Consider the following 23589-nt stretch of genomic DNA (forward strand, 5'->3'; position numbering starts at 1 on the left):
TATTAAGAAAAAAAACTACATCTGCCGCTAAGACTGTAAATACAAAATGATTACATGACAATTACAACTACCAACATGTACAATAGGCAGACAGACAGGGCAACTCTACTATAAGCGAGGAATAATAAACTGTAGGCAGGTTACGCAACTTTCTTCTTATACTGAGGAACTGGTTTTAAGGTGGTATTGACCTTTCCACCATCATGTCATTTGCTGTGCACTAGCCATTTCTCTGAAAACACTGAATGTAAAAAAAATATATAGAATATAAATCGCTGAGATCAAAACCATTTTCCCATTTTTTTTATCTCAGTGATTTATATTCTATATATTTTTTTATATTCGTAATGGCTATCTGCTTACTTGTTAGCTTCTCAGAGCTCGAATAATTGTAAATCACCCAAAACACAAGAATCATTATCTATTTTATGAACAAACATGACACAGACAACAATTCAACTGGAGATTTTATTTTCAGATGTTTCCCCACACACTGTACATGTTAAGCAACAGTCCTTTTCCTCCTGCTCAGAATTACAAGCTGGCATACAGACCATTTCATTGTTGAACCTGGTACAAACCGAGCTGAAACTATTTCAGCTGCAACCACAGCTCAAATAGGTAAGGAAGGACATTCAGCTGAGTTACAACAGCTTGTACATTATACAGTTGGCATGCCTGTTTACATATGGGCATTGCTGTTTTATTTTCTAGTACAAACAACATTAATTTCTAACTGGAAAAGAAATAGAGAGCGAGACAGAGAAGAGAGAGAAAGAGCAGGTAGTTCTTTTTTGCTTTATATTCCTTCACCTTAAATGTAACTACAAAAGTTCTCCCAGGTTTGATCTTTAAATTAAAAGAAAAAAAAAAAGCTTAAAAAAACAGCAACTGAAAAACAAGGACATAGTGTACCCAAAGGAAGAAAAAAAAAATTATATTAAAAGAATTGAAATAATTGGTCCCCTGATCCTTCTGAAGTTTTCAAACATGAAGGCTAAGTAGCTGGATCTCGTCTGATGAACACACTCTAAAAGAAGCAGCGTTTGTTTTAGTTTGAGGGCCGTTGTTTTTAACAGTTAGGGGATTCTGGCTGCTATGGCAACCAAATTAAGGTCTACATCAACACGCTATATAAGGCAAAACACCAAGAGAATATAAACAAGTTAGACATTTTCCCATAAAAAACTAAAAATTCTGTTTTGTTTTACAACATTAAATTTAAATGAATCAGAGTTAAGAGCTTATAACAGTGACGTTAATACCATGCTAATTAATCTGAAAACCTGCCTGTATCCCTTAGCAACCAACATGAGACTGGGTCACTTGGAGCTGTCCTGAAAAGGAATTGCTGCATTTTTGTTTGTATGAAAATTACCTAAAAAACTAAAGGGGTTTTAGGGAACCTCTTCTTCATTGGCTCATGTTATCTCTGCCGCACAAGGGAGCTGAAGTTTTATTAACCTTTAATGCTGATTTAACCACAGCTTCCCTAGTCTGCCATTCCCCAGTTTAGAAGATATGATTGTATCTCACTGCCTCATGTCGAAGGGTATTCTGAATCATGATATAATATACTGGAATAAAACTATATCCCTCCTGACTGTGCACTGCTGCGTCAGAGCAATGCAAAACAGGCTTCAATACAACAAAATAGCCTTTTTGTTAATAATAAAACATTTCCTCAAATAATAGCAATGATTTTATGAATCATCAAATGTAACTGGGGTTTCAGTTGTTTAATCCACTTGGGAGTGGGTTATTTCCCCAAAGCACCTAACTCTCCCATAAATCAGATTTTTACAAACAAAGAGATTTTAATTAACAAGCTACATACTGTTCCATCTCTTTACGAAGCAATACAGTTGATTCAAAATAAAAATAAAAATAAAATAAAATAATAAAAAAACAATAACAGCAAATTGGTTTCAAAAGAGCGAGCTTTATCGAAATATTCATTACAACATGTTTTTATTAATCCTTTTATTATAATGAAATAGGTTTCTTCGTAACAGTGCATAGTACAACTGCCTTAAAATACCTGTGGGCACTGATTAATAGTTTGAAGTATTTTGCATGCAGTTATCAGTGCGCTCAACAGTTCCTCTTCAAGCCATCCCTACTGGCTACTGGACTGAACTCTAAAGAGAAAGGAAAAGTTTACATTCATTAATGATGTTACCTATGATCTGTAATCACTTTTGCACACTTTTTTGTGTACATGAGCTTTGTTAAGATAAAGGCATTTTCAGTATAGTCCAGGTTACAATCAGTTACAATCAGTTCCCTGAAACAAATCAGTAATCTCAACAGAATTAGCATGAGTTTACTGGATAAGCACAATCTAAATCGTATTGAGGCCACCTATTTGAGGAATCGACTTCAGAATCATCTAAAACCTGCATGTAGTGCAGGTTTTAATCAGATTCAAGTGCACACTGTAGGTTCAGAAGCATTGATCCCTCCAAACCCCATTGAGTTGGGCATGTAAACCCTGCACATTTGTTTTCTTTTTTTCTCCCAACCACCTGTACATTCTGTTTTACTAAGTAAGAATGCTTTTAGCTCAGTATTTACATAACCTGGGAGTGTACGATCTACTGGAGCAAAATGCTGAACTTTTAGCAGGAAATTTCCATAATAAACAGTGCACATGTGGAAACATTAGTGTTTTGATTCATCGCCGATGATGGGTTAATTACATGAAAGAAGAAAATTGCTCCACATTTGCTATGTTAATTGGACAGATTCAAATTTTGCTCAAATGCTTTTTCCAGGAAAATGTTAATTGAATACGCCTGGTTGCTTTTTTATTTCTTTACTTAAAATCAGTAAACAAATGCATTTTGTTTATTTTTATTTTTTTACTTCACATAAACAGCTCTTCTGAAAGAAAGATGATATTTGCCATGGAAGCGCAGACGGGTTGCTCTGGTAACTTAGAGTAAATGATGGTCTAGTGTCGAGGAAGTTTCAGAATATTGGCAGCGGAAACGATTCTGTTTTCTCAGACGGCAATTACACTGTCAGACTCTGTAGCTCTCCGACAGCTCCAAACAAATGAAAAATATCAGGAACCGAAAAAACTGTAGGGTCACACAACCACCAAGATTTGGGCAGATAAAAGCCTGAACCCCACACTGCCTTACTGTATCTGTATTCTTTAAAACCTGTAAACAGGATAGTTTGAAAAAGTGGGAATAATATGAGAGGTGGCGACTAAATAAATATCAGGATGTTATTCCCATTGTTAAAGTGTACCATGCCCTGCCAATCAAAACTTGGACAGGAAAAAAAACACCCAGTACAGATTGTTATAAAACGAATAGCCAAAGAACGAAACAATTCAACTGACTTTAATATTATTAAATATTGTATGGCTTACGTTATGGGTGGCATGTGATTCCGTAATACATAGAAAAAAGCTCTGGTACTTCTTTGGTATGGGACGGAACAGCGAAAATCATAGGTACAATAATGTACAGCTTAAGATATTAAAACAATCCTTTTTCAATACATGCCATTGTGCTCCTTTATCTTATAATGCACAGAAAATATCCACCCCATTCACTAGGAAGGTCATCCACACTGGAAATGAACTTCGACTCCCATTCTCTCACTGCAAGTGTCTGGCCTTTGACCCGCCTTCAGAAAGTGAACTTTGACCCCTCACATCCTGTCTTACTGGAGCTAGTGGCACCAGAAACCAGAAGACAGCACAAGACAACGGGTGGCACAAATACACTGGAATTCAAAAAAAACCTTGCTGTCTAATAGATCAGAATTAAAAGTGTCAGAAACTTTGGGTGCTCTAAACCCCAACTAACTAGAAAGTGCGCAAATGACTCAGCTCACAGATTTATTATTAGCCAGTGGGTAGGTCAGCGGTTACAATTCGCAATTGTGCGTGTGTTGTTTCCTGGCATAAACCTATTTCCAAATCAATCCAACCAAGTTCCATAGAAATAAACATCAAAACACAGAAACACCCATGCCAATTCTCTTTCTAGTTTTTGATTTATTTTATTATATTATTTTGTTGCAGTTCATACTAGGGAAAGGTTTTGCTTGAGTGCTTGGTTAAATGGCCACTGCATTCAGATGAATGCTATTCTACTGTGAATTTGTTTTGTATTCTATTTCAGTAAGTAACCCTTCTGCATTATACATGTATTCATTAAGCATTTAAGCATTCATTAAGCATACAAGTTTACCACCATAATCTAGCATGGCCATTTTGAAGTTTTCCCATGCTTTTATCATTGGTTGTACTCTGGGTGTGATTTGTCAAATTTTGGCAAGCCTTGCTACATCTGTAGTACACAATTTAAACAGTTAAGAGAATCACAAAATTACTTATTTATTTATACCGAATCAACTGAAATACAGCTACTGAATAAATGTATCCCCCCCCGCAGTCCTGGGGCTAAAACAAAGCAGAGCCAGGAACCCCCCCTCCCCCATATCAAATAGCCATGTTTAATAGTGCTGCAGGAACCGATTATTCGATTAATTGGGATCAAGCTCTCGACATGTGAAGGTCATTAGTGTTGATTGGGCTAATTTACCAATCCAAGTGAAGAAACAGCTGTTTGAATTTGTGTGGACTGCTGTTCTCTAGAGAGTCTAAGAAAACCAGCGATAATCACAAATCCTAGCAGCTGTTTCTTCCCTTGTTTTATATTCAAATCGACAGCAATGACCCTCATCCAATTGTCAGCATCGTCTTTCTGTGGAGAGCTCAAGCTGAATAATCGGTTTGCGCAGCCCTATTTTTTATGTTTTACCATGACTTTCTGTGCTTTACAATGCTTTATTACTATGCTTTTACTATATATTTTGAATGTAACATGAATGCTTTTGAACCCAGCATTACAGGTCAAGGACACAGACCACTTCCCGAGCAAACTGTGAACTTTTACAGAAATACTGGCCACCTGTGTATAAAGTCCTCAGAAAAAAACAAGCAGTGCTCACTCCAACAGCTCACACGCCAAGAGGAAAGGGCTCATATTTTAGTTAATAATAAATTACAAGGATTTATTTTTTATTTTTATCCAGGTGTTAATGTCTGAAAGTCCTCTGAATCCACCCAAAGAATTGCCTCATGTTCAAAAACTGCACCTTTATTGAGAGATGGAAAGAAGCCTGGAGAGGTGATGACAGATTCCAACTCAAGTCATTCTCCTTCTGGGCTTTTTAAACATCTGTTTTTATTTTTTGTGTTTGGCTTAATATTTTGTTATACACCCTTCATCTGAACCGTTACTTGTTTACTTGTAATTCACATCCTGGCTTTACAAATGAACTTATATAAGTATCGGAAAACTTTTAGGTTTTTAATCCAAACTATACAGATGTTAGTTTTGAAAACATAAATAGATGGAAACTGTGGAGCAATTTCATATTTGTGGTCACATATATTATTTTTTTTATTATTATTATTTAATTTTCAAGAAATTCGTTTGGACTGAAGTTTCCACATGAAAATCTTTTCCCCTCCAATTCATGCTGGCTCTGGTATTGAACTCGCTATGGGGTGGGATTAAAGCACTTGTCCTGACTGACAGGCCTAAAACTGTTACCTTGACAACCAGAGTAGGCTTCTGGACACCCAGCAATTCGCACAGTTGATTCCTCTGTGTTCTTACTGTGGTCAGTTCAGCTTCCCTGAAAGATAAACAAAACATCACAGATCTGAAGAACAGTGAAGGAAGATTCATACATGCCAGGGTCTGGGTAAGTGTCCCCCACCCTAGACCTCGAGGACCCCTAAAAGTACAGTTTACCACGCGAAGTAGTAACAGCTAATACTAAGAACATTAAAAGACAACTGGGGACTAGACTTCCTCGCAAGGTACAAGCCTAAAAAGGCCAAACTGCCTCTTCTTGTTCCCAATACTTCTAACCATACACGTGCTATTCATTTCTAATGTTTTCTTGTCTCGTACTAAAAGCCCTACAATCACAGACTGGTTTAATAAAGTCAGGTGCTTTCCGACTTTTTGATCAATTCAATATTTTTTTTTTTTTCTTATATAAACAACATTTCAGGGAAATGTCAGCACTAATACGGTGCACTTTTACTGATTAGGCAGTTCAGCTTTCAATGTCAATGTTATTTTATATATACTGGAAATCAGTGTGGCAACATATCTATCCATCCCCTGGCAAGGATATAAACCCATTCATACAGGTGTTGGGATCAGTTATTGTATTTCTTGCTCTTATTGTATTACCTGTATTGTAACACTTGAAATGTATTTGCTTACGATTGTAAGTCGCCCTGGATAAGGGCGTCTGCTAAGAAATAAATAATAATAAAATAATAAAGTAACCTTTCAAGCTTTTCCATCAAAAGAAGCATCCCTGATATAGCTTTTTTAGCACAATGGGAAACACTGGTCTGTTCTCTACATGGTAAAATGTGTCACAAGGTTTTTGGTTCCATGACGTACTCCACAAAACAAACACAGATATGGTTTATGAATCAGGCCTTGTTAGACGCCAGTGTCACTGCCTGCAGTCATGGGAGGCCAGCTTACTGTACTTGTGGCTCCATGTGTTCAGCTCTTGGGGGGCACAGCACTTGTGCACCCTGACTGTGTAAGTCATTACTGGAATATATCAGTCAGTATGTCAGCAACAGACATCCACCGACAATACTATGCATTCATTAGAGCAGAGTGACAAAAAAATAATGATCATGAAAACATGTAAGGTGTGACGTGCAAAGGTACGTACATACGTTTGCCTCCACTATATCGCTTATCCCTCGGGGATAAAAGAGCTTGGATTTGATTTTACCTACATTAACTGCTAAACTCTTCAACACGTTAATATTTTTTAAGTGTGAAGATCCTTTTCCAGTGCTAAGGGTGGCAGATGCACATCACTGAAACACAGAGCAAGCCTCTGCAATGTCCAATGCTGTCAGTTCCTATGTTTCATATTCACTCATTCATTTCAGCACCTAACGAACGCCAAAGAAAGCCATAGTTGATTTCAACCACAGGTCATATAATAACAGTACTGTATAACAGACTGGTTAATAATCATCTGGAGAATAAGGCAAAACCAAGCCACATGATAACTTGTCTACTCAGCTAACGTTATTGTTTATATAAGCTGTAATTGCTTGCTACTTCTAACATAGTACACGTCATTAAATCACTTGTTTGGAGTCTGCTGGTGTATTCTGGAAGACATGAGCTTTCAAACAAAGGCAAGATGTAGTGCTTGTTTTTTAGCCACTGTAAGGGTCTGCAATTACATTCAGAATTTGAGTGTAGTGCTAAGCTTTAGGAATTCCAATTAAAATACCACTTGTTATTTCTGAGTATGTTAAGGTGGAGTCATTTGGGGCAGATTGATTTATTTAAGCAAAATGGTAAGTATAGTAATTCTGAGTTATATAGTTAATATACGGCAGTAATATACTAAATATTAGATGCTGGTTAGGTAATGAATTTGCAGAATGTTTTTCTCCCCCATAAGCTTTTTCTAAAAAATATATTGTTTATGTACAGTATATATACTCTTTCTTAAGAGTCATATACAGGTACACACTTAACTGTTCCTGTTAGAACGGAGTTCTGTTTAGAACGTATTGAGGAGGCATGACCCTGCCAAACAACATGGGTTTTAATGGGGAATTACTCTGGTTAAAACTGAGTCATTTATAACATATATACTGTTCAATATGTAGTTTTCCTGTTCCGTAGGCATGTCTTTTACATTTAATACGTACAGTTTAATACATACAGTACCGTTTTTTTATTAGGTATAGTTTTCCTGTTTCACGGGCAGATGTTTTGCATTTAATATGTACAGTTCTCATGTTCCACAGGCAGGTCTTTTACATTTAATACGTACAGTTTAATACATACAGTACTGTTTTTTATTAGGTACAGTTGTCCTGTTCCACAGGTAGATACTTTGCGCAAATAAGGTACATCCGGGACAGTAAATGACAGTCACAGCAGCATTTGAGATGTCAGGCAGGAAACAGTAGCTGTTTAATTTTATTCTATGTTTTTGTTGTTAATTACATTTAGCGAAAATATAAATTTGTTAAATGGTACTACTTATTACACTTACTTAAAAACAGGGGCATGTTTTGTATAAATAATAAAATCCTGTTCTTTAGCAGTTAAGATTTTTTGTTTTGTTTATATTTAAGATACTTATGTTCTCAGTTACTCGGTTACATATCTCGAATTGTGGTATGTATATTGAAGGTAGCCACGGTAACAACAACTGCAATGTTGCTATCATTTAGGTTTTTCTGTTAATTCTCATAATACTAAATTGACAACCAGGAAGTAAAAGAGAATGCTTGGGCTACCTTAAAACTCAAATGGGCCCTGCAGCCCACCTCAATTATTATTATTATTTTTTTTAAGTATTTATTTTCATTTCTAAAAACTAATAAAATGTTAAATTGAAAAATAAAATAAAATGTGAACTTCATTCCCCTCCATAGATATCACCAAGGTAAAACAGTTTTATCTTCAGTTCTCCTGTACAAAATGAGACAGTGAACGTCTCAACAAAAAGACTTGTTTGTAATTCCAGTAGCATTAATCTTTCCCTTCAAGGGTAAGGTTTCAATAACTTTGACACTTTGTCTGTAACCAATGTTTTGGCACAATCCCTCGTTGGCCTTGCAAAACTGTAATTTCACTGTATCTTCCCTGTTTTAGCAACAATCCAGCTTTTGTTCCAGTGTAAACAAATCACCCTTTTCGTAAAACCAGAGTAGCTGTAATAGCACTAGAAAATATTTGAAATATGCCCAAACTCTCCAGTGCTGCCTTTCCTGTATGCAGTTGGTCCAGAGCATTGACATTAAACATCTGAGTGGCTAGTTTAACTCTGAGAGAAGGCGATTATTGTTTAGCTACCCAGAACATACTCTTTTAACCACATTCTTTAATTAATCCTATTATATATGTACAATTTTCTGGATATAAATTGTTATATTTTGATCACTGTCCTTGCTTTGCAACCACACAGTAAATGCTTATAGCGGTCTCCTCTGCACATTCAGGGCCTCAAAATACTGTATTAGACCAAAGCGGGAAAGGGGGGTTGGGGTTACCATATGTATCCCCTAGATAACCAACACCAGGAAACACTTGCGTTTGACATTTATTGTATTGGCATTGATCTATGCTTTCCTCTTCACTGTTTCCATTCAATATATGAACAAAAATTAATCGAGATATGCCATCTGAAACTACACATGGAACATGTTTGGAGTAAAGTAATAACACCTGTGTATTTTTCTTTTATAACACTGTGATTTTTTGTAGAAATGTATTTCTGTGAGGAACTACTTTAGGCCTCAAAAAAAAAAGCCTGCTTAAGCTGCCTAGTGTGACCAGACATCCCGGTTTGACCGGATTGTCCCCTTTTCCCACCAACTGTCCCAGTGTCTTGACATATTTCCCCAAAACTTAAAAATGTTCTGGTTTGCAAGACAGCACTTCTTAAACAATCGTCAATATGGTTCCAGAATAATATTGTTTCATATAGGTTACTATACTAAATTAAAAGTAGGCAAAATGAGAGTTAAGGGTAAAAATAGCAATACACAAGTATTCTTTAAACAAAAAAAAAACATTTTCTGTGAGGAACTACATAGTTTTAAAATGAATCTGTGTGTCCCGTTGAGCTCTGGAATGCTCCTCTCACAGTGGTGTTATTAAATCTGATGAGTTTCACAGCCCTTCAAAAGCAAGCAGAAGCTAATGCCAATCTGTAACAGAACTAAAGCGTGCTCAAAGCCATTTCCAGTGGAACCAGTTTCCCAGACCTCACCAGTTGGTGTCGCTGAGCATCGTCATCACCTCCTCCATCACGGCCAGGTCGATGACATCATCGTAAATCAACAGCATTTCATACACCTGGCTCGCTGTTGTTTTTCTTATCTGAAGTGAAAAGATGGAAAACATTAGACACACTTGAAAAGAAAAACAATGATATCAGAGGAACACTATAAATACAGCTGGTTCCACTGAATTTGGCTACATTGAGTTAGTTCCAGTTATGCATCACAAACTCAACCATTAAAAAGGAAAATTCACACGTCATAAGCTGGGAGGGCAATAAATCCTGTTAAAAGCTGAAATGAAGCAAGGCAAAGTATTTTTCTAAAGCCTTTATTCTGTGAAGCATTAATGGTATTGACCCACAAAAATGTTACATTTCACTTACAAGTGATGAGCAAGGGTGACACAGTACTAACTAGATAGACCTGATTTCAAGAATACAAGTCCCCATAGATTGGGTAAAAGCACATACTGAAGCAGTAATACGCAACACAAAGGGTGATACATCACACAATGGGCTGATTCGTCAAACTGTGTCAGTGTTCTGGTTACCTAACTATAATTCTGAACTTGCTTTTCCTTAGCGTTCATGTTGTGCCTTCTCATTCTACTCACTGTGCTAAGTCTGAAGTGACTTGGCTTTACTGTGTCTCAGGCAAATAAACAGGGATTTACAGACCCACAAATTGTACATACATTGACTTATTTCGTATTATGACCATTATGAAAGCGATTCACTTTGACTTTATATATTACAAAACGGCAATTGTCAGGAAATCAGAATAGCTGCTGTTAATTGATGAGTAATATTTTGTAATACTGTACCATATTTTTATTGCTATTTGCCATTAACTATTTGGAACAAGACTTAAAAAGATTTACTCACTCATTTACATAACTTTGTATCAAGTATAAAAAATCGCATTGAACCATCAGTAACAGACATTGGGGTTTATTTCAAACATTCTAAACAGCAACAAATCAACACATCAGCAAAACACACTGCCTGGCCACTTTATTAGGACCTGATCACAGCCTTGACATAGACTCCACAAGGTGCTGGAAGGTGTCTCTAAGTATGTTAATCTACTCAGGAACTGATATTTCATGCAACTGGTGCAGAGAGGTAGGATCGTGATGACAAACAAGGCATTCATGTTCGTCCCAGTGGCCATGGAAGCAGCCTGAAGTAGAGGTCTGCTCGGGCCTAAATTTAAAACCCGATCCGAACCCAACCCGACCAAACAAAATCCGAACCCGACCCGAGCCCGAGACCTTTGAAATATCTGCATACCCGACCTGACCATCTCCACAAATAGATTCCTAACATACACTACTGCAACTAAGTACCTTCAGTGTAGACTATTCCTGGTTTCCAGATAAAACATAAAGAAAGAAAAAATAAATCATCTCTCATTTACTTCCTTTCCTAGTAATACAACACTGCATGATTTAAAAGAAGATAACAACAGGTTTTGTTTCCATAAATAGCCACACAGAAGATGCTCCTGCAAATTTGCATACTCATTTTGGACAAGCCTATATCATATCAAACCACTAAACTAACGTTCAACAACAAATGACCACAACTATGGCTTTTAAAACAGCTACAGGACGAATACATCCCTTTTCAGTGTGCGCAGCAGAGATGAATTTCTTTTTGCTGTCATATTTCAGTAATGTTTTGCAAGATCTGCATTGTACAAAGCCACATGGACTTTTATTGTCGCTGAATACAACGATGTTGTAATTTTTCCAAACAGTGGATTTAGACGTACCCTTTACAGCAACGGAACGCTACACTGCTACACATTCTCCTGTTGATAGTCTTGATTGCCGTGCAGGCATAATTCATGATATAAAGCTGGTCATGACACAAACCGAGTTTCACGTTTGCCTATGACAGCACATTACGAGTGCAAGAAAAAAAGAAAGAAAGTGAACGGTGAATTAAAGAGCAGTGTTTTAATACTGTACATTTAGTCGTTCTTTACATTTAAACAAATGCATATAGTTTACTGTGGGACAAATACATTTTGTATCATTAACTGGAACGAAACAGTTTGTGTCTATCTAAAAATGGCATGAATTGTCGACTGATGAGAGCTATCAGTTGTATTGATAGCATTATATTGATTGCATTGCACTTGTTTTTTTTGTGTGTGCATTTGTATAAGACTGACTATGTTAAATGGTGACATTGGTGTTTTACAACTGAACTGTATCCGGTTAAGACCGCCCACACAGCATTTGTTGACGAGATGATTATTGGTTGTTAGTTGCGGTGGAAATTAATTATATCCTGTGGTTACTTAGTAAAGGCCGGCGACGCAGCATTTGACAGTCTGCACAAAACGAATAAGCAGGTTTGTGAGAGGTAATTTCTCAAAGAATCTTCCCGACCCGACCCGAGTCCGAACCATAATATACAAACTGCACCTTATCCGACCCAAACAGGTCCCGTCGGGCTCGGGTCGGGTAGCAAGGCTCTAGCCTGAAGTTGCTGTCATGCTTCTCAAACCATTCACACACAGTTCTGGCACGGTGGATGGGCGCATCCACAATGATGCTTAAAGTAAACTACAGCATTCATCCTTCCAGGGTATACCAGGAGAAGATTCCCAACAACAGGGTAATCAAGAACTAAACACTGTATTTACCTCCCCCTGAACATCACAAATTATAATAAAACACACCGTGATAAATGGTCCACAATTAAGAAAAGGGCTTGTAACCAGGAGGTCCCCGGTTCAAATCCCACTTAAGCCACTGACTCATTGCGTGACCCTGAGCAAGTCACTTAACCTCCTTGTGCTCCGACTTTCAGGTGAGACGTAATTGTAAGTGACTCTGCAGCTGATGCATAGTTCACACACCCTAGTCTCTGTAAGTCGCCTTGGATAAAGGCATCTGCTAAATAAACAAATAAACAAAAGTAGGGTTAAGACTAAGGCTGCAGGTACGGTTTAACCCCCCAGATGTCTATAATATAAAAAGTCTAAAAATGGGAAAAAGAAACCCTTTATTTCTATTCGTCTTGTACTGGCAGATGTCACAAAGTATATTCCATACAGCTGTCAACCAAATAACAGCTCCTCACAGACTGTGCTGCCCTCACTTCCTGTTAATGGTCTCAACCACAATGTTACTGTTGGCTTCAGAAAACTGAATCTTGCCATACGGACCCATATAAAGGCTATATACTGTTCCAACGAAACTGAAAACAGGACAGAGAACTTTATCAACCTGTCTGTAAAAAAAAAAAAAAAAAAAATTTAAAAACAAGTATGAAATGAGTTGGAACTTAATGCAGAACCCCATGCTCCAGAGTTTAAACATGAAACCAGGGTGGTAAGGAAAATTACTTCCAATCTTAAAGCTTTAGCAATAAATGACTCCTCTTTATGATGCTCATAGTTCTTGTTAGCTACTATCTTCTTTATACATGCTACCGCTGGGGGAGATATTTCGTAAGCATAGTGTACATTTTCACAGCTATGCTGATTACACATAGCTTTATATTTCTGTGAAACCTGGGGAAACCTCTGCGGTCTTTGATTTAATTGGATGTCTCTATTTTTTGCAGCTAAACTCAAATAAGACAGAAGTTTTGATTTAGGATTCTCAGCAACAACTGGAATTTACCAATTCTCTAAAAACAGAGTTGAGTAATTTGAATTCAAACACAAAATCAGAGGCCAGAAATTTGGGGATTCATATTTGATTCCGATTTACGTTTTGAGGCTCATATCCGTAATGTCACCAAAGTGTCTTTTTATCAGCTAGGAAATATTGCCAAGATTTGGTCTTGTCTTTCTCGTATTCTGAGAAACCAATTCATGCTTTTGTCTCATCTAGACTGGATTACTGCAATGCTCTTTTTGTTGGGTTAACAGACCATGCCTTTTCACGGTTATAGCTTGTTGAAAGACAAAAACTAGCCTGCTTGCGAACAAGCCTTTGTAATGGTGCTGCTGGATAGCTGCACTAAAACAGCAACGGCAGCAGTGGCTGCTCGGCTTTCAATACTTACCTATCTGTAAGAAAAATTAAACACAGTATATAATACAACCAATAGCTAACGCAAAGCGAAACACAAGGTAAACAGCACTGTAATGTAATAATTAAACAATTATTACAATGATATTAATAACAATAATATTCTTAATATAAAAATCCAGCTGATGAAACAAGTGCAATCGCAGACGCAGTGGTTAAAGTCAAAGGGTGTAGCTTCTCCAAAAGTGTGATTCTGATCAAAATAAAAATGCTGCAGACTCACTGCATTTAAAACGGAAAATAGTCAAATAATTTTGCTGTTAATTTAAATAAACTATCATATTTTTTTATGAAAAAGAATGCACATAGATATGTTGGTCAGAAAGTCCAATAAATGACACCACAGTCACACTGGTATTGTACCTCTGCCATTTTGAAACGGCCATTGAGAATGTTAGCTAACGCTAAGAAGCGCTCTCGGCCTCCAGGCCATTCAACAGAAAGCGCCACGTAACGCTCTGGAGTGCTGTCTATTGAACGCACCCATGGCTTTATGCTCGCGGGGGCGGAGCAGCACTAAGTCACCCTCCTCTGACGAGTGTCTTTGGTGTAAAGTTTTCAGGTTCAGGTGTCTTAAAAGGGGAACACTCATTTTGTCATGGTTAATATTCCCTACTTAAAAGGGAACTCCTCTGCTCTACACTGGCTTCCAGTAAGATATATAATTGATTATAAGATCCTACTTTTGACTTACAAAACACTACATGGCCTGGCACTGATTATCTAAAGAGCTGTTGTCCCTATATGTACCTAGACATGCTTTAAGGTCGGCCGATTCTGGTCTTCTGTCCTTCCCAAAGATTAAGACAAAAAGGAAAGGGAAAAGAGTTTTTAGTTACAATACTCCCAGATTAGGAAATAAACTACCATCTGACATTAGAGATGCAGAGTCACTTAATATTTTTAAATGAAGATTAAAAACTCCCTTTTTTAGACCAGCATTTTATACAAAATGTTAAGAGTTCTTTTCTTTTTTTTTTTCTCTACTAATATTGATGGGGGTTTTTTGTCATTTTTGTTTTTATTGACTTGTAAAGTGCTTTGAGATACTGTTGTATGAAAGGCAATATATAAATACATAAAAGTACTTACTATCTAGTGGATATAAATTGTTCTTCATTGGAAAATTTTGGGAAGATAGACATCGCAATACATTGTGTAACACATTCCTTTATATCCTCGGTACTATCAAAATATATTGCTGCAGTTAACAATTCTTGATTCAGAAATGCCGATACACTCTAAAAACTTGGTTTGTAATATATAATGTTATTGTATCAGAAAATCTTCAAACAAACATTCCATAGGGTAAGCTACACCTCTGATTAAGGTTGGAACAATAATTGATTGTTGTGATATTATGTATAATTTGTTTAGTCTTGATTACGTACTGCACAATTATTACTGCTAATCATATTATCAGCGTTTCTGACAGTCATCTAAAGCAAACAGCGCATCAACGCCCCTGCTAGAAATGTTCCTTTCTCTTCCTTTAGACAAACAGTCACAATAAGATGTTAGGGGGGTAAAGTGCCACGTAATTAAACTAGGCATCGGAGTATTACTTTACTTCCATCTCTCTCTATTACAGAAGACAACAGCGAGAGAGAAAAAACTACTACCTAGGGAGAACATTTCAGTATAGGCCATTCCTACTTTACCCCATGCCCAGAAACATCAAGAATGTGAATGCATCATGTCCAGACCCCTTGTCTAAACAATGCAGTATCCATACGTAAAAAAAAAAAAAAAAAAAATTAGAAAAAAAAGCTGGTGAGTGAACAGTTAAAAACCAGGGTGCCTACCAAGGAATCCAAAAACAATTAAAATGCAACCCTGGCCTCGCATTACTCAGACAAGAGCATGTCTTGAACACCACCCCCTGCCTGTATGGATTCCTCAATTTACTGACTCATTGGCAGATTTTTGCTGGATGAATAAAAGCTGGCCTGCTTCCAGTTTCCACATGACCCAGCTAACAGCTGCCTCATTGGCCACGGACAATAAAACAATAGAGGGCTTATATTCTACAAAGCTGTTAATGCCTCCGGGAATGTTTATGGAATTTTTTTTATTGCATCAAAATGCACTAAATCAATTCTAGTTATTGGTTTATGATGATCATCTGAGTGTGACTTAAAATATGGCACTGGTTCACCTGGCCATACTGTAAATCATAGCTGCAATAGCAGATAGACTATTAAATTGGGTGGGGTAATAACAGGGTCAGTGCTTTGGTTAGACATGTGTCATGGGCTTTGATTACTGATGCTGTCCAAGGTCAAAAACACCACAAACTTCAAAAATATATTTTTCTTACACAGCAAAATGTGTGTGTGGCATGATCTGTGCTGTGATTTAATTAGCTTAGGGTTTTGCAGCTTTTTTCCCCTCTTAAATACATGCCAGTTTATTTATTAGCGATATATACAAAAATATCCAATAATAACCAAAGGCCAACCATTTACATTAGTTTTAATTCCGATTTATTTACTGTATTGATATGACAAATATAGCTCAGACACTATAGCTCTTTTTACAATAGGGGACACGGTGAGTAATGCTGGCCACAAACACACATACTCACAACAGGGAATGGGTGACAGAGCAGCAGCAAAAGTTGCAACAGAACCTTCTTCCGGATGTCCCCTTGGAACTGAATCAGGCCGCAAAATCTGTAAAAACACATTTCTTATTATCAGATCAATAACTTGAATTATCACCAATTTGTTAAGTTGCCTGCAGTAGTGAATGATAACACGGTCGCAGCCCACACACTGTCTGCGCTACACTTTCTTTCTACACTTTGGCCAAAAAAATGTAACAGTTGGTACGACAAGTAGCTCGGCTGAAAAAAGCTCCAACAGCAGGTTTTTTTGTTGTCACAATAGTGGTAAATGCAGCCACTGCGTTGAGTGACACGTATCTCACACAGGCTCTCGCTATCATGCCTCTTTCTGCTTTCCCACTATTGTTGCTGAAAAGTTGCACAAAACTTTCACATGGCTGGTCTGTTGGGGATTCCAGATCAGTCAGTTTAGCCCAAAACTCCCTTTTTAATCCATTAAAGACCCACCCAAATAAAGATGATTTTTTTCAAACTCATACTGTCATCTGATCAACACTATTCAGCATGCTTTCTGAGGTTTTAACACTTCGGTTTTGTTTTTTTTAGTTAACAGGAACTTGCTTCATTTTTATTTTGGATCAAAACGGCTGATGGTTACTTTGGTGCAGAAAGGCGAAACGGTCTTTGTTATGTTGTTGCACATTAATAATCATAAGAATCCCTCAATACTGCAATAGGAATATTTTCTCAGTAGAGTTAGTTCAAATACAGTGTCTTTAGACTGACAAGAGCAGGGAGTTGTGTGAGCTGGTCTGAGGGGGTTTAACTGGAGATACAGTTAACTGTATTCGTGAAATCAACCACCAACTGAATCAGCTCCCTTTGGACCTGTGTGTAAAAATCAATGTGTGTACACAGAAAAAGAAAACTACAGATGGATGTAAGTTTGCTCCCAGGTTTGGTGTTTGTGGATCCCACATTAATCTCCAGTGCCTGAGGCTCTAGGCTTGTCAGATTGCTGTCTCAGCTGTACTGCGTAGTTATATATCAGATGAAATGAGGGCTTGGCCCTGCTCTCTCATACTCTTTTACAAATGTAGTATGTGGTTACATACTTATGGTTAGTTACCTTTTAAACCCATTTTAAAGATATGATTTCTATAGACAAGGGGTGGGTCATATTCACTTCACATTTACCAGTGAGCTTGAAATAGTTTGCACCGTTTTTGTGTACTACCAAGAAACAAATATGTTCTTGTAATAGTAATAGCTCTTAAAATAGACTGAGATAGTTATCTGAAGCTTTTTAAAAAAAGTTTTTTTTCTTTCTTAACTTACTGTGGTTAACTTAGCAAGCTGGTATATGCTTTGTGAATATGGCCTTACATGCACAATATCACTTGGGTTGAAGATTGCATTTCTTGTACAAAATCTAATTTTAAGTATCAACACTGACAGATCGTGTTTGAAAATGTAAAATGTAAGGCATAAGAATCACCGCTGGCTAATTCCCTGATCTTTCATTGCTTTCACCTACAGAGGTCTGGTTTCAAATCTAGCTCAAGTTCACAAGTGAAATTAAAACCCAGTGTTCATTACTCCACTTCCGAAAACTACCAGTATCTGCTTAACAGAGGCCCAGGACAGAATGGCAGGGGGTGTTTAGGTAAGTATTCAGGTGCACTGACTGAGCTGTGATGGGAACCAATCATGGTGACTGTCAACAGAGGGTCTGTGTGAAGCCAGAGACACTCGGCTTCAGCTCTCATTGAGCATCAAATTCACTAGAACCAACATTTTCTATCTATCTATCTATCTATCTATCATACTTACACAGCAATGCTGGATCGAAGCTTCTGGATGTCTTTGGACTTCCTGATTTCTTCTTTGCAAAGAGCAAGCAAGTCCATGCCGAACTGATGACTACGGGAAACAAGATGGTATTGTCAGTCCTTCAGCTATATCCCCTGCCTCTATATTGTTCACAATGGGCCAATATACCCAAGAGACATAGGGGAATGAGGAGCTAAAGTAATGCTGGGACAAATATACAAAATATTCAAACTGAAATGACAGCCCTTTCTGCTGTACAGTACTGTATTTCTCTCCTGTTTTATAAGGTAATTTGAGAGGTTGCTGGTTTTATTTTACTTTTTATAGATTTACTTACAGTGTTACTAATTCTATATATTTTTTAGCTATGAAATTAAAGAATATTTGTATATAGAACTTAACAAGATTTCACATAAGTTCCAAGTTAAGCTAAAAGATCATAAATGCAGTACTGAGCGGCACCAACTATGCTGAATGTGTCTCAACTGATTCACAAACTAGTATCTTTGGCCACCTTTCAGTCTTTAGTAAGCTTTAACCAAACAGATGCTAAAGATTTCAATTAGCTCAGATTTGTAACAAGACACAAATTGGCATGTTCCTGCATGGAGACAACTTCCTGAACAAGTATTTTTTGTTTTACTAAATTAAAACTACTTTTTGAGTAACAACTTCATAATTTTTAAAATTTTATCAACGAATAACTTTCACACTGAAAATAATAAAAAGAATATGCCGCCCCCCGTCCCCCGCTTTCCCCTCTCTCTCTCTACTTATTGTGTCCATCATTTCACTTTTCAACAGCGGGCAATCAGGAAATGCTAGATGGGCTGTGATTGTAAATCGATCTGCCGCTGCTGACATTAGTGAAGAACAGAGCACAAATAGGCTAATTTGAATACACATCTGGAAGTGATTAAGCAAAATGGGAGAAATGTCCATGACACCTTTGTATTTGAACAGACCTGCCCATTCCTTCTGTCACCTGATGGCTCCACATTTGAAACAAAAACAGAGCCGCTTCTTTTTAAACATATATATCAAAAGGCCGTTACTCTTTCAAACCCCATGAGTTGCGTCGGCACGAAACCAACCAAAACAGGAGGGGATCCCTTGGGAAAAGGGATCAGTGGTATTTCCTTCACTCCTGGGAATCCGGTGTGTCTGACTGAAGAATGTTTTTCTAAGAAAAAGGTGAGCTGCATTTCAACTAGATCTATACTGACTTGGCCCATGGTGGTCCTGCAATCTGAGAGAGGGGTAGTGCACTCTTTTTTTATGGGATGGCACCTGGGAGTTGAGTTTCTGATGGTTCAAGGCCTGAGGGCTTTTTACAGAAATAATTAAAACAGTGTGTGCATGTAATTTAATAAACCAGGCTATGTCTTTCTGCCTTGGTTAGGGGGCAAGATGGCGTAGTGTGGCTAATTCACTGTCTTGTTATGCCTTCGGAGGTCTGGGTTTGGCTCAGGTCACATATGAAATAAGCTGGGCTCCATTTAGCTCCCAGTGGCCATTAGTCTATGTCACAAGCCACCTCAAAATTCAGCACAATCACGCCTCAGAAGTACCAGTGCCACTGGCTTTCATTTGTCTCTGCAGAACAAACTTTGAATCCATCTTATTCCAGAGTGCAATAAGTCACACACAGTATAATAAAACCTGATATTGGCAAAGCAAACACGTTCCTTATTTCCCTTGGTCACATAATATTCGTTTTTTGTTAATATTAGTTTTGTTTCTCTTACTAGCAGTTTCGATTTCTTTAAGAGGACCCCAACTGGGCACAGAGTATCTGAATCTTAGCTGTCCTCTTAGACAGTTTATTCTGTCCATTTCCTGCCTGGACCAAATTAATCTGACACTCACTTATTGGCTTTCAAAAGACATTTACATTGAAACCAATGGAGACTTGCTCACAGCTGTGACTGGTTGACCTGCAGTGGTCGCCTTGAAAATCATTCAGTTGAAGCATGACACTTTGAGCATCTTTCAAGTGTACAGTATGTAAAAACGCTGGAGTGTTAGGAGAAAGACTTACTTTTCTTCTTTTGCAAAGATATCAAAGCATCCATTGGCCAGCATCTGATCAATCATCTTCAGCAGTGGGATGGAGACCCTAGGCATAAAGAATGGAATTACTCTGCTTCAAAGGAGCACCAGACTTAGGTAGTGAATATTGATGGGAAAGAATTGATGCTATTTTGGATTAGTTACAACCAGATACTGTATAAAGTTTAGCTTTACAAGAGCTCTTTGTGAAATTGGAACTGGGAAAGGGTAATCAAGCTATTAGGCTACAGGTTTATTTTCATAGCTTTTTCTCCAGCTCGAGTTTTGCAAACATTTTCAGGGTTCAAATTAAAATTAGAATGTGAAAACATGGAACTGTCAGTGAACCAAATTATTGTATTTCTCATTATACAACGTCCTGTTATTTGTTAGGAAGTTTAATTTAGGGGCTTAAAAGTGCGCCTAAGTTTGTAATTAGTTTTGTAACATTAACAGTTGGATTTCCCTTGGATGCATTTGGGTGTGTGAAAGGATATTAAAAGTGTGATTTGTACAAAGGTCATTAAATATTGCAATTTCTATTTGTATGGTGTTAAAGTTGTACTGTAACTTGACTTCTTCCCCCAGGACCTTCTTGTAAAGAAGACAATGTGTCTCACAGGTTTTACTAGCACATGCTCCCTAACTCAAACACACTGATCTCAAGAGAACTCCACAACACTTTAACTTCCCAGAGAAACATTACTGCATAGACTAAACCTTAAATCGGTTCGGGTCCTTTCAGGATCCAAGAGGTCACAGAAAAACAGTCAACTTAAAAATAGTTCCTTATAATTAGTGACAGTTACCTTGTTCAGGGCTTCACAATTAGAAAAGCCTTTCAGAATTTGTCAGTGCTTTCACTCAACAACTGACTTGTCACTCATACCAAACAAACAAAAAAATATGAAATAAATATTAACTTTATCCTGCAGAAAAAAGTGGGGGTTGACAGGTTCATTCATGATTGCTTGCCTTATTAGGAAACTCTATACATATATATAAAAAAAAAACACTTCACATTACAGCTTCAACCTTGAAATAATTTTTTCAAACAGTAATTTAGGATCATATCAGTCTTACATTCTACACTTATAATAAATAATCACATCCACTTTAGTTAATAACATTTCCTATATAAGTTACAAAAAAATCATGGCTACTGTCAAACCAGGTATTACTTTCCAACAATCAAAATGGTTTGCATCACCTTGGGTCCAAGTTCACATCACAAACCATTTCTTACTTGAATTACCAACTGATAATTAACCTTTACAGAACAGGAAATGTGATCATGGGAAAGTATGCCCATCTATTTCAATGGGTGCTTTCTCCAGTAGCGCAGAAAGAGGTGATGGCATATACATCTGGACAAAGGTTAAAAGGTGTGCTTTTATAACAACTCTGTGACAAAGCTAAGCTACACCCATAGCTCCTGTACTTCAGCCATCTACAAATCTTAATATTTTGATTAGTAGAATAATTATTGATTAACAATTACATGAATTACAAGGCACAGGAAGAAATAACAAAACCAGGAAAATAAAGAAATTGAACTCAAATATTATCTGCATTAGGGTGATCAAGGTTATTTGTTTTTAGTTCAGTAAATCTTCTGTTTCTACAGTCAAGCGCCCCCTACCTGTCATTCCGCACATTATCCCTGAAGATCTGCAGCAAAGTGCACCCAAAATTGTTCATGGCAGTCGCGTCCTGTTGTATCGTCTTAAGATAATCAAAGAGGGACTGGGCTGAGAATCGAACCTGCAATATAAAAGGTTATACGTTTAATGATAAGGAGAAGACAGCTTTCTGGATTTACTAAATAAAAAAACAGCAATTGCAGAAGTTCCATAACGTTCTTCAGACTGATTTATAATCCAAACCATGCTATCATAATTATGGATGTAGAAACCTTCAATGTCATATTGTATGATAAGCATGAAACATTTACAGCTGTTTTTTATTCAAAGGTTATTACTTATTTGTAGTGTTTTCCGCGTTTCCGGTTTATTCAGAATTTTACCGAAAAATTACAGAATTTTTTCGAAAAATTACAGATTTTTTTTTTCTTTTTTAACTGGACATCGGTTTTTACTGATTTATACTCATTTGTTGTCTATTATTCAATATTATCCCGGTACTACTTTCTATGAAATACACAATAATTTGATTTTAATGCTGTTTTATTTTGACTCTGACATTGTGGCAGCCCTGCACGGTATCCTAGGATACAGCAGATGTTTAGACGTCAGAGGACCAACTGTGGTTCTCTGTCATTTAACAATCACCTGATTATGTTGGCAAATCAAAGTCTGATTACTGTGGCAATTGCTGGGCGTAGTAACTACTAGCTTGATCAAAAATTAAATTGAAATACTTACACGAAAATAAAATATTTTTAGTGGATGAGGAATGGGGAGAAAACATAAATCAGATTATGAATATTCAAAAGAAAACTAATGTTTCTAAGTATACAAAAAGCAAAAACAGCAGAATTGGTTCAGATGAGGCAGAAGATGCATACTGCTGCATTGAGGTAGGCCTACATGTTCGCGCGGACAATAAAAGAACATACTGAAAAATAAGCGACACATTAAACTAAAACAAGAAAGTGAACTGAGGGCTCCCGAGTGGCACATCCAGTAAAAGCACTCGCTAGAGTGCAAGATGCGCTCTATAGCCTGGACGTCGCAGGTTCGAGTCCAGGCTATTCCACAGCTGACCGTGGACAGGAGCTCCCAGGGGGTGGCGCTTAATTGGCCGAGCGTCGTCCAGGGGGAGGGAAGGTTAGGTCGGCCAGGGTGTCCTCGGCTCACCGCGCACCAACGACCCCTGTAGTCTGGCCGGGCGCCTGCGGGCTTGCCTGTAAGCTGCCCAGAGCTGCGTTGTCCTCCGACGCTGTAGCTCTGAGGTGGCTGCATGGTGAGTCTGCAGAGTGTAAAGAAGTGGGCCGCTGACGGCACACGCTTCGGAGGACAGCGTGTGTTCATCTTCGCCCCTCCCGAGTCAGCGCAGGGGTGGTAGCGGTGAGCTGAGCCTAAAAATAATTGGGCATTTCAAATTGGGGAGAAAATAATAAAAACTAATTGTCAACGACTAAATAAAAAAAATAAAAAATAAACTGAGAGACAAGCAATCCATTTATGCGGCTTTTACACGCACTTTAATAAAAGAGAGAGCAGAATGACTGTTAATGAGTTTGTCAGAGCGCTGTGCTTTGCTGGACAGCCACTGTTT

At 37.6% G+C, this 23589-nt stretch overlaps 1 protein-coding gene across 1 annotated transcript in view; it reads right to left on the reverse strand.

Annotated features, from left to right (window-relative positions):
• Positions 1-454: 454 nt before the first annotated feature.
• tbcd (tubulin folding cofactor D) overlaps positions 455-23589 on the reverse strand; it is a 137661-nt gene continuing 114526 nt past the window's right edge. The window contains exons 34-40 of the mRNA XM_034040536.3: positions 21992-22113; positions 20339-20416; positions 18298-18387; positions 16483-16570; positions 9826-9935; positions 5586-5670; positions 455-2141 (exon numbers count right to left, since the gene is read on the reverse strand). Of these exons, the coding sequence (XP_033896427.2) occupies positions 2127-2141; positions 5586-5670; positions 9826-9935; positions 16483-16570; positions 18298-18387; positions 20339-20416; positions 21992-22113 (588 nt within the window). The 3' untranslated portion in view covers positions 455-2126. The remainder of the gene's footprint in view (positions 2142-5585; positions 5671-9825; positions 9936-16482; positions 16571-18297; positions 18388-20338; positions 20417-21991; positions 22114-23589) is intronic.

Source organism: Acipenser ruthenus, chromosome 19 (genome assembly GCF_902713425.1).
Source record: "Acipenser ruthenus chromosome 19, fAciRut3.2 maternal haplotype, whole genome shotgun sequence".
NCBI lineage: Eukaryota > Metazoa > Chordata > Actinopteri > Acipenseriformes > Acipenseridae > Acipenser > Acipenser ruthenus.